General features: G+C 36.4%; 1 protein-coding gene across 1 annotated transcript; it reads right to left on the bottom strand.

Annotated features, from left to right (window-relative positions):
- Nucleotides 1–390: 390 nt before the first annotated feature.
- LOC110791408 (THO complex subunit 6) lies at nucleotides 391–12,075 on the bottom strand. Its single transcript, XM_021996149.2, has 13 exons — nucleotides 11,695–12,075; nucleotides 11,579–11,610; nucleotides 11,365–11,463; nucleotides 9,765–9,841; nucleotides 6,970–7,015; nucleotides 6,243–6,303; nucleotides 4,245–4,298; nucleotides 3,906–3,986; nucleotides 3,633–3,672; nucleotides 3,389–3,495; nucleotides 2,500–2,610; nucleotides 1,301–1,417; nucleotides 391–693 (listed from the first exon to the last, which is right to left on the bottom strand). Exons 1-13 carry the CDS (start codon nucleotides 11,890–11,892, stop codon nucleotides 586–588), a joined length of 1,131 nt encoding a protein of 376 aa, XP_021851841.1. The 5' UTR covers nucleotides 11,893–12,075; the 3' UTR covers nucleotides 391–585.
- Between the last annotated feature and the right edge of the window lie 485 nt (nucleotides 12,076–12,560).

The raw sequence follows: 12,560 nt of genomic DNA, 5'->3' as shown, positions 1-12,560 counted from the left end.
TAGGTATTGAGTTCTACTATTATGAAAAACTAACATTAAAGTTCTTAAATTCGTTACATATTTTAGTAAGGCGTTTATAATATTTCGATTATTTACCTTTCAACTTTAAGTCACTAAAGGAAAGAAAATCATAATTTTTTTGGACCCCCATGTATAAATTCCTGGATCCGCCCCTAAACGGAGGTAGTATAGACTTGTATTTGGACCCGATAAAATTAACAACCAAGAGTCAATCAAAGTTAGCCATACTCAACTGAAGTGAATTGAAATTGATCAAACCAATTCCACAGTTGAGTACTTGAAGCCCACTTTAACAACTGACCCAAACCTCAAATTGAACACTCACCCAATATTTTTGCTTCTGGGAAAATAAAATAAAATTTTTCCCCCTTTAAAATAACAACACTGCATTATAAATTTATACAGTAATTATCAATAGAAGTATAACATTATTAACTATTAGATTGAGCTCTATTTGGTTTTTTTTCCTTCCCATTTCACAGTTTTACATACCTTCCGTTCCTGTTCCTGTTCCTGTTCCTTCACTTAAAATGGAATTTGAAGCAACTAAAATCATATTAAACATCACCATAGGGTGGATGATGATACGGGTGCGCATCGGAATGTGCACAAGTGACTTCCAAACTGCGACAGCACATCAACCAGACCTGCGTACCCAGCAACTGCTATCACCTGGACAACAAACATCAGTTGGAAGAGTTATGAAACAGCATAAATAAGAAGGGTCTTTGCATACAGGAATGGAAACCAATAGCAAAATACATGAAAGAGAAGAGGAATCCTTTTACAAGTTCCAGTCACCCAAATTCCAGTAAAATTTGAAGTGATGAGAATATTAACAAGGCGGAAAACACTAAATAACATTGAAAATGATCCATCATCAGTGAGACCTCCATGAAAATTGCTACCCAAGGATTAACGAGTGACCATGTTAGGTTTTCCACACATTTCGCCGGTATGCAGAATAACAAGATCAATAATAGTCAAAGACAAATTTCTTTTTTATAAAACAATGCAAGCTTTGTAACCATGATAGGAACGCTGTTTAAGTGACAAGTAGTAATACAGTCAGAAAAATTTGTATCTCCGCATGGGATGAATGGAGGACAAAACATGAGTACACCTGAAGCTGAGTGTTCCGACTCACATTAAATTTTCCACAAATGCTTAACAATACGAGTACTATAAACAAGCAGGTGACGATAAGCCGTTTGAAATTACTGGCAACGGTTGCAAGGATTTTAATAATGACAAAAACTAAAAGGTTAAGGGAACATACACCCGACTGATGTAAGGAGACAGAAAACGCCGACTCGGGAGCACATCTTATTTGAGATAGAATCTTTCCATTCATGTCCATTCGACTAAGCATTGATGAAGCTCCAACTGCTAAAATCTGACCAATAAAAAAATGAGTTAAATAATGCAAAAGAAGAACACGATACATCTGCAAACAGCTAAATGTGAAGTGAATGACTGTCAGAGTGTCAGACTGTCAGCACCAGTTGCTAATACATTTAGTGATAAAGCAAAATTCTGGTCAACTCAGAACTCCTTGATGGAAATAGATAAATCTAAATGAGTTCAACCAGTTAAAATAAAGAGCAAATTTTAGTTTCATTAAGGGAAAAATAATAAGATTTGAAAAGGAACTGTAGTAGATGTCTAAATGAATCATGTCCTATTTCTAGTATGAGTATTAGTAACACAGAGATATTTTATAAGATTAGCAAGAAAGCCCTACCAGGGTTTCTGAATCAAAAGCTTACCCGAAAAAGAAAAAAAGAAATCAAAAGCTTGCCATGTAAGAATTGAAATTAATCAAATCAAGCTGAAGAATATTTAAAATTAGAGGTCGAAACTTGCGATGCTAAAATAGTTTCCCTAGCACCCAACGAATCAAGTGTGACAAGGGGTAAGCCACCTCCTAACCCTCCATAAAATCCTTCTGAAACAATACTACTCAGTAGGACGCTAAAAATTTCAGACAACCAAATTTTCCACAAAACAATTCAGAAAAAAATCTCACTCGAACAAGAAATATAGTAAAAATCAGAATATTTTTATGATCTTCGAGATAGTCACATAAAGTATCACTAAAAAGGCAATTTGAACCACAGTTTCCGCTAACGAATGTGACTGGCTAGTCAAAGTTAAATCAGGCAAACTGCTTTTGCACAATGGATTGTTCAAGGCGACAAAGCCGACAAGAAGTTAAAACAATAAGGACAGCTTTTCACGATCAACAAAGGATACACTGACGTGAAAAAAAACAAAGCTTCGTTTTAATAATTCAGCAACAAGCTTCAGTGAAACTAAATACCACCAATTCAAGTCATGCAAGCACAGCCACAAATGAAAATTCAGCAAGTGTTCCAAATAACTGAAGGATGGTTAGGCGGTTAGGTTCTACTCGGAATAGTGAAATTTAATCATGGCAAGCGAAGTACCCAGCCATTAACCAGAAAATGATCTTACATGATTGTCATCAAATACTAGATCTTGGCAAGTTGTAGGAGTACTGATCCTTGAAATCTGTTCTGACGCCAGAAGATTCCACACATATAAACTTTGACCGCTACCACAAGCCTGCAAAAGAATAATACCATTAAGCTTTATGCAAGTAAGTGTCTGACTGAGGCATATGTAGGAAGCCTTTCAGCCAGGAGTGTCATAGCAGTCGTCTGATATAGCGCAGACATTTTAGGTACTTAGGCTGCAAGTTCTTATCTAAAAACACAGACAGTTTATATGGCTAAATACACAATTAATCACACCATACATATGCTTTGATGTAGATAGTAAAATAATCTACTCATATAAAGACAATCAACAGAACAAGAACAAACATTGGGAATGGAAGCAGAGGTATTAATGATACACTCTGATTGACCACCATTGAGATACCAAGAAAAGCCAAGGTGCTAAAGAACTTAAGACTCTTAATGTCAGACCAACATAAGTCATATTCAGGTTCGTCAATTAAATCAATAATACAATTAGTCACTATCATTCGACATCTTTCTAGCTAGAAAAACTGATTAGTTCTGTAATACAGAATTTTCCGCCGAACAAAGTGAAACACGTCGAATATATACACCATAATACAGCTGGACTGCTGGTCATAATTTGTCAAGGGAAGATTCATTCATTTTGACCTCCCTAATCAATTGGCAACAAATTCTCCACAAAAAGAAGGATATGCGAAAACATGCTTCTACAAGCGAGGACGAAATGACAAGAACCAGTCATTAGAATTTTTACAGCGGGCAGTATATAACACTCACTACAAGTATGTGTACAAATCTCATGAGGTGAATAAAATGAAAGATACAATGACCAGAAGGCCTGACACTCAAAACTTTACCAGCCAACTCTCACTTGCATCTAGACCAATGCAGCTAACAGTGGATACTTCCTTCAGACTCTCTCGCTTTGGAGATATCACCTGAACGCACTTTCCACTTTGGCAGTCTAAGAGATATCAGGATATATCAGTTGGTATAAGCGTCTTTTTCAGAGCCACGAGACAATAATAGTAATTCACCAAAGAAAAGGGCAAAAAAGTTCGTGTAATTATCTTCCAACATGAGTGGAAATTGACATCATACCCCATATCCTTGCGGTACCATCCTCTGAACCAGTTATGATCTGAAACCCAAACAAGAGTAATGAGGTACATATTTTTATCAAAGTCGGTATTCTACTTCATCAGTTTATCTGCATACTATGCAGATTTCAAACACAATCAATTTCCATTGCTAAGTGGCACTAGTCAGCTTTGCATCTATTTTATTCCTTTTTATTTAGAAAAAAGCTTGAAAGGGGACATTCCAAACAGTCAAGACATTTAGATATGGCATACAAGTAATGCAACATTTTACCTGATTGCTGCCCTTGCGAGCAATAATGCAATGCAAATAGTCCAAATGTCCCTTAAACACCATCTTAATCTTACTTGTCTCCTGAGAAATATACATAAGAGAGTGGTCAAATACAGAAAAAACTGGGTAAAGGAGTATCTGGGGATCTGGGCTCATCATATATACTCCACAAAGAATGAAATTCCGAACACAAACATGTCTAGAATTTTAAAGACAGGCCTTAGCTCAATACAGATTACAGAAAAATGGATAGTGAAAGAATAAAATCCATATATGCAAATAATAACCGGCAGAACAAATATACATGTTTCATATGTGCTAAAGAAGCCAGATATGTACCACATCCCAGCAGTATGCACAAGAATCACCAGCAGCAGCAAATATAGATCCTCTCTGATATAGAAGAAAAAGAGAACATTAACATCACTACAAAAAGGCGAAACGTGTTATACATGATATAAGCCTTGTTTAAGAGTTGAAAAGCATTAAAGTTGATAGTCATTGATTAACTGGAAGTGAGTATACCTTCTATGGAGAATGATGACTCAAACATGTTAAACTAAAAAATTGTATACTCCGTATCTATCAAGTAGCCCAAGCCTATATTGTGAAATTGTGACACACAAGTAGGAAAATCTCCATCTTCCCCTCATACAAATACTCCTTCAGCCCCTTTGTCCTTAACAGAATACTCTTTTCCATATTAGTTACCCAAAAGGATCGCCCATTTGGGTCCACTCAATAAAAGAATATAAGCTCCACTATTTTTCATTTTTCTATAGTCTCTGCTTTCTCTCACGCCAATAAAATAGAATAACACAACCCACTTCTTCAACGTTTTATTCATCTTCACTCGATAGTGGTCCACTCTCCACCACAACACAATTCCTTAATCTATATGTACACTTAAGAAATGAGCATTCCCCTGGGAACAGAGGGAGTAATAACTAATAAGGAGTGTTGTTAAATGAAAGGAGCTTAGCAACTAGTATGTCAATATAATAGGAATTGGATAAGTGAATTGAATGTGCATTACTCAACTAAAGTGGGCATACTTTTGGGACAACCCAGAAAGAAGTGGGCGACCAAGTGGGATGAAAGGAGTATTACGTAGTCATCTAGTCAAATATTATACTCCATAATTTTCCGATTTAGTGGTATTAGAAACCATTGTGTATAAGTTGAAGCTTTAAAAGTATCCAAGGCTCAATCATGCAATATAAACCAGAAAGAAAAACAATAAGATAAATCTGATGAAAGATCAGACAACCAAACTACAACAGAAGCAACCACCCAACAATCCATATTTACTCAAAGTTGTCGCTTCCTCTGCTCCTTAGCCTCATCTGCACTCAAATGCAGAAGAATCCATAACCTGGTAGACTGGTAGCCCCAATGTAACCATTTTAACCTTGGTATGGGCAAACAATATGGGTCAAACAGCCTAGGGGAAAAGATAATGAACATGGCATTCATCATCAGCAAATATCAGATTTACCTCCTCTCTACAATACCAAAACATCCTCATCGGTCATACGTCTCTCTAGTGTCGAAGGCTCCATTTTTTTTACCTAAGGTGTACAATCTGTACATTTGAAAATGTTTAATAGAAAAACAAGTAAATTCGTCTATCAGCCGAGAAGGACGAAGAAATCATAAGGGCTTTCAATCCTAAGAGAGAAGTGATTCAAAGAATGGTCATTTTGTTTCCCATGGTTGGTTGGTGGAAAGAGAGAAGAGTTATGGCTTTTCTACAAACAAAGGAAACGGAGGAAGTGACAGATGAGACGCTGCTTGAGCGTAGGGCAAAATAGAGAGATAGGTGAGGTATTGGGAGGGGGGGAAATCAAAGAATATATATGTCAACATTCATATTTCAGTACTCTTCTTATCGTTTCAATATAGTTTGTTCAATATATTTCTTTTTGTACACTTAATTTTTAAATCACATGATCAACGAGTCAACAAAAAAATACACAATTTGTAAATCGTCTTGCCCTGGAATCCATATTCTGAATTCACACTAATTAACCATGTCCGCATATCTCAAGTAAAAATATTCCGTGTAAAACTCTTAGATACATACCCAAGTGGCCAAGTCCAACACCCATATACAAATCTAAACACCACAGGAGTCAATTTTGTTATTTTTATCATAAGAAGCAAGACTAAAACGAACATCCCATTGAGGTGCAAAAACCACAGAGCAGAAATGTTGAAATGTTATGTAGTGCAGTTGTTGCCCTACACATTGCACCAAGTGGAGAATGGTAACCAAAAAACACTAAACCCATTAATAAAATAACTGAAAAATTAAGAAGACAATCATTTCAAAACCTGGTGATCAACAGCAATTGCATTGTTCTCAGAAATTGGCGATGTAGCATACCACGGACCCCTAGTAAAGAATAAAAGAAAACATACTTAAGAATAAAGTCATCCATGAAAATGGATAGAATCAAAGGGCGTGCATTACAATTTTTTTAAGCCTATTTATATTTACATGGAACTGCACACCAAGTATCAAAACGATGGTACAAGTGAATAGTGATAAGTGTTGCAAAAGTGACTTATTCCAAATTTTTAGTGTGACTGAAACTTATCATAAGGCATATCATATCTCAAGTCTTCACAAAACCCAAATTACCAGACATATACTGTAGTGATCTAAGCCTTAAGACGCCAGGAGTTCAGAAGAAAAATAGTATCTTGAATTCAAAATCTAGTTCAATAACTCTAAAGCTTATTACAAACATATGAGATTTGGGATAAAAGAATAGATCTCTTAAATAATCAACAAATATAAAGGAAAAAGAACTATTTGCACTCTCAAAAAAAAGTCCTCCTGTACTCATACTGCGAGAGCAAGAATTGATATCTATGCTCTCGCAAGGTGGATAGTAAAATGACATTTTGACTCCCCAAAACAATTCCACACAAAGCCATATACTCCAGTCCTCTTGCACTCAAAACATTTGCAAGCAGTAAGGCCATATACTCTTATAACAATAGACACAAGTTTACATGTGTAAAATTCAATTAAATGCAAGCAGTAAAATTGCACCTGTGCTGCGGATTCATCAACTCTATTGATGGCTTTACATGGGTGCCTGCACATACATCAAAACAACAGAAGTTCTTTAGTTACTAATTCTTATTTATTACAAATCGGCCCAATTCCTTTGTATCTCCCCGGTTGTGTAAAATCTAAAATCCCCAGCTGCCTTTCCCCATAATAAAGCTAACTAAATTACTTTATCCCATAAACTATCGCGGGAGACGCAACTAGATTAAAGATGCTACCATTCAATTCTATTTTCCACAACTACCACAAGATAGTCATCCAAGCATTTTTGCACAATAACCTTTTCCCCTTCTTCCTTCCAAACCCCACACAATGAATTTGTATCCAATCTCTAATATTCGAAGGACTGACCCAATCCTGCTCATGCACTCCAAAGAGTCTCCTCCATGGATTATATGCCAACTCACAGTGAAGGAAACCATGTGAACACCAAACTCGCAGCAAGACTGTTAAGCCACTAATATACTTCGTACATGGTTATCACCAAAATCTAAAACAAATAGTTGGGCGCTCAGCAAAACTAATGCCAGACAGGACCCATATTAGGCCATAGCCCATAGTACTTATTGTTTAAGCTAAAAATGTCTAGGTTGAATTTGCTTAATGTGAACACCTAGCTGGCATATCAAAGTCATTGTAGATTCCAGAAGATGAATTAAGTCTATACCCAGCTGTATATGCTATTTCCTATCTTTTAAATTCCAAAAAATATCTGTCCTCCGTCTAGCAGCACCATCTACTACATACAGGTCATTCTGTTGAAGACGAAGTAATAGTAGATCATTCATAGTGGGAAAGAGCCACATTTCTCACTGCTTCGAGCTTTAATTCTCCACCTTAGGACTCATGCCAGGCAAGCAGTTATAATTAAAATCGTTGAATTCACACACTGCCAAATGAGATTCTTCAGTCTTAACGGACCATTGCGTGCCCTTGCCACGAGGTCCGTGATTGCTTGGCGCCTCCTCATGCGATCTGGCACACGTCATCCAGAATCTCCCTTGCCGCACTAAGCACCTCAATATGCGAATATTCAGAGACTGAAACCCTAGTTTCCAACGCCAAAATAGTACACCCAGTTTGCCTACTTCACCCTCTAACTGCTACCACCACTCATTGAAGATAACAAAACATCATCTTCACCCAGTTCACTCACCAAGTTACCACCCTCCAAGCACAATTCTAAAATCCAGTGGACGAGACAGACGTATGTGTCTCCTAGAATATAGATTGAAACATCCATTCCATTCTGCAGAATCTTTCACGGAAAAACATGAACATTACAAGAAAAAACGTAAGATTTGAATTATATCTACCCTTTATGGCTTTACCCACTCAAGAACTCTACCAACTCACTTATCAGTTATCACCAGAGTAAAGGCCCTTAGAAAGAAAGAAATCTCCAATGCCCACCACACCATCACAACTCATAGAACAATTACAACCATCCATAGAACTCCGGCATAAGTGGCATGTCCTCTTCCTTCAATCCTAACAAGATTAGAGCCTTTTGATAATCTCCATGATTAACCTGACATTTTTCTCTTGTGAAGAGACAGAATAGCAACTGAGCTTATTGTTGTGGGAATCTTTCAGGCTCATAACACTTATTGGCGTACATTGAGTAGCACATGCCTCAGCAGTCAGCACAAGTTTGCTATCAGAATCAGAACAACCTATCTTGTAGCAAGTCTGTCTAACTAAGAGCAAATTACCTGAATTTGCTGGCTTCAGAGAAATAACAAAGTGTTCAAGAGTTCATGTTTATCAAGTGAAGCTCTTTACATGAAGATTATGTTCAAGGTAGCCTGCAGGCTATGTTACTCGGACTCGGGTACGGGTGTCGGACACGGGTATGGATCCGAGGATCGGACCCGGCAAAGTTAGAATTTCAAGACACGGGGACCTTGTCCTAATTTTAGACACGGGTATGGGGACACGGAAAAAATAAATAAATAAAAGAATCAATACTCCAGTTTATACTGTCATTAAAAGGGGAAAAGAAAGAAGTGGTTCTCTTTTATGTTTTTAAACAAAAAAGTTGGAAAATTTTGCATTGGAAAAGTCAAAGACTTAGATCAGAATAAAAGGAGAGGTGAAGTAAAAATACAGCTGTAATTCTCACGTGGGTTTCCACTTTCCACTAACACATTTTTTAAAGATATTTTACCCCCTCACCTCCCCTTTCCAATTCAAAGACTTCAGGCAGCCTGATTTTAAAAAAAGAGAAAAAAAATAAAGCAGCAAGCTGTAACCTCTTCACCGCCCCCTCACCGTCGCCGGAAATTATCACAGGTGCAATGACTATGGGGAAAAATCATATCTTTAATTTCGGATTTACATTCTTAACAAAAGCCCTATGGTTCAAACAAAAATGAAGGTGAGTTCGACTCCTAATCAACAGATCTAGGGTTGACAAATCCCTCCCTTTAGCCCGCCGTGTCCGACTGACCAGCCACGGATCGGGTACGGATTCCATACCCGGATCGGCATCAGGTCGGGTCGACACGGGTATGGGCCCCAAATTGACGTGTCGAAGTAACATAGCCTGCAGGTGCATAGCAAACCCAAGACATTTTGACCATTCGGCATTCGCCATGGACTTCCCCTCCCCCAGAGAAGCTTTTACAAGAGTTCATTGCTCATCAAATTGAAGCAACAGTTCATGCATGTAGAAAGAGTTTATACATGAGTCAAACAATTGAAAGGGGACTGATTGACAAGCTTGGTTACAAAAACCAATATTTTAACTAAGCCTTAGGAAGCAAGATCACCTTGTTCATGTATAGGTGTCTCTGACTCTTCAAGTTCCTTCCATTTCCACCCTCGTATCCGACCATCATCTCCACAGCTGGATTGTAAATTCCAAAATTTATTCAACTTTTCTGAACCCATATCCTCATGTTACCATTCTGTATACATTAATGCATGCAAATGCAAAAACACAGGAACAAAAGCAAAAAATTCACAGGAACAAATCATAGCTGATCTATGCTAAAAAAACACAATTCTGAATGTCAAGTCCCTCCTTATTTGAAGAAAACTGCTTTGGGATCAAGGGTCTAACAGATATAGCCTTCTTTTAGGGGTAGGCTCTAAGTAACACTTTGCAACTGCATAGGAAAAGCTGCATACACCCCAATCTCTTGTATGCAGGAATCTTATTAATCGATTTAAGATTTTGGGTACTGACTTGGGAAGGTAATTTGAAGCGACCAGCTCATCTGTTCCGTTTAAAGTACATCAATAAAACTTTTGAAATCAGAAAATCCAGCTACGGCCGCATATAATCTTGTTAATTTAATGAACCAATGTTAACTCAATGATCACTATCCTTAACAATTAGACTTCGAAGGTTCTAAAAAATTCAAGTGGTGAAATAGAGTTACAAGTTATAGCGCGAAAGAATCTGAAACCAGGTTTTCGGGTTACTTCTTGTGGATCGTGACACTTGGGCTTATGAATTGAAGGAATTTATTGTCTTTTCACCAGTATTCTAATCCTAGCAACCATCTGAAAGTGATCATAACCTCATCTAATTTATTCTAAAACTCAAGATAATAGTTTAAGTGAATTTGATGGCAAAGGAGGTTGTTACTAGTAGCAAAAACCAAATATTTAAGCATAACAAAATTAAGCAACATTCACCAAATAACTATTGTACACATAAATGGGTCATATACCGTGCAGTTCTCCTACATTGTTCTTTTCGCATAATCCATCTTAAATTATCATATACAGAAATCACGGGATCACAGAACTATAATACAAATGTAGCATTTTCCTACTATAGTTTGATAATTATCTTAATTCAACAAGCATTTCCATTTACAATAAACAATCATTAACAAAAAGCAGCGCGAAAAGAGCGAAATCAACAACAAACCTCAACAACAAAGCATCAACATCAACGCCATAAAACTAAACATCATATAAACAAGCATTTCAACAAGTACTACGTAGCATTAACAAAAGCAGGGCAAAATCAATTTGATAAATATCTTAATTCAACAAGAATTTGCAGTTCTCCTACATTGTTCTTTTCGCATAATCCATCTTAAATTAGCATATACAGAAATCACAGGATCCCAGAACTATAAAACAAATGTAGCATTTTCCTACTACAGTTTGATAATTATCTTAATCCAACAAGCATTTCCATTTACAATAAACAATCATTAACAAAAACGGCGTGAAAGAAACGAGCAAAATCAACAACAAAGCATCAACATCATATAAACAAGCATTTCAACAAGTACTATGTAGCATTTTCCTATGATAATTTTATAATTATCTTAATCCAACAAGCATTTCCATATACAATAAACAATCATTAACAAAAACAGCGCAAAAAGAGTGAAATCAACAACAAACCTAATCAACAAAGCATCAGCATCAACGCCGTAAAACTTAACATCATAAGCAGGACCTTCATGCGCTTGAAGAAAGCAATTAGGTTCAGCAGCAAACACTCTAAACAAAATCAAAATCAAAATTCAACAAAAATCAATCAGCATATAATTAATTAATTACACGATTAATATCCAAAATGTTGACTAATTAATCCACAAAGTAAAGCAAAACTCACTGTTGAGGGTTTGAGATGCCATTGCGCAATTCCTGCAAGAAATTAACCAAAAATCAACCACAAAAATACATAAAATAAAGGAGAAAGATCGAAATTGAGCAGACAAGGAATCATACGAGAGTGGAGAGTATGGAGGAGAGAGAATACGCGGCGACGGAACCATCGCTGGAAGCAGCAACGACAGTGTCGGGGTTAGGGTTGGAAGAAGAAGGAGCGAAAATGGTACGGAAGACGGTTCGACATTGGGATTCTCTCTCTTGAAGGATGGTGTTTCTGTAGGCGTCTTCGTCCCAGTTGGTTACGTCCATCACCATGCTTGGTTTGGTGTCCAATTTCTTAAAACTTCCAACTTCAATGCTTGTTCATATATTTACTGTTCTTGTATCTTGCCTCCAGAATTTTCTTTCATCAGGGTTTTAAAATCTGACTACTATTTGGCAAAATTAGTTAGGGTTTGTTCGGTATAATGGGAGAAATTTCAAAACAATTTCTTCATTGGAATATGATATCAACTATCGAGTAGCATTTTGTACGGAGTAATTATAATGAAAAATATACTGTACAATCTAAAAATTGCGATGTATAATATAATTCGTATTTGATATTTAAAAAAATAAAATAAAAGAAAACAATTTTAATATAAAAAGATATTGTATATTTAATTGTTGTATTTTGACAATTTATTTATGAAAATACCTCTTGATATGTTTCACTCGCCAATCACGGAGATTGACTGGGCGGAGCTCGTATAATGGTCAGTGTTCGGCATTTTTTTTCTTTTTAAAGTTATAGGATTTAGATTGAATCATTTACCAACACTTATTCGATCCTAATTCCTATAGTAATGAAATTGATTTTGAAAAATGACAACCGAAAGTTGAAAACAACTGTTGGTAGTTTTCATATTTTGATTTTTAGTTTTAGTAAAAACGGAAAACTGAAAACAAAAAAACAATATCAAACGGACCCTTAGCTAATAAAA

Source organism: Spinacia oleracea, chromosome 2 (assembly GCF_020520425.1).
Source record: "Spinacia oleracea cultivar Varoflay chromosome 2, BTI_SOV_V1, whole genome shotgun sequence".
NCBI lineage: Eukaryota > Viridiplantae > Streptophyta > Magnoliopsida > Caryophyllales > Amaranthaceae > Spinacia > Spinacia oleracea.
The sequence above is the reverse complement of the archived record's forward strand: the minus strand, read 5'-3'. Positions and strand labels throughout refer to the sequence as shown.

Bases quoted from the DNA above. Each gene is read 5' to 3' on its own strand.
- LOC110791408 (XM_021996149.2), bottom strand. From the start codon at position 11,892: ATGGTGATGGACGTAACCAACTGGGACGAAGACGCCTACAGAAACACC. The intron at 7,016-9,764 runs GTGATCTTGCTT...ATGTATGTGCAG, and splicing joins GACACCTATACATGAACAAG to GCACCCATGTAAAGCCATCA. The intron at 694-1,300 runs GTATGTTCCCTT...TTTGTTGTCCAG, and splicing joins TCTCCTTACATCAGTCGGGT to GTGATAGCAGTTGCTGGGTA.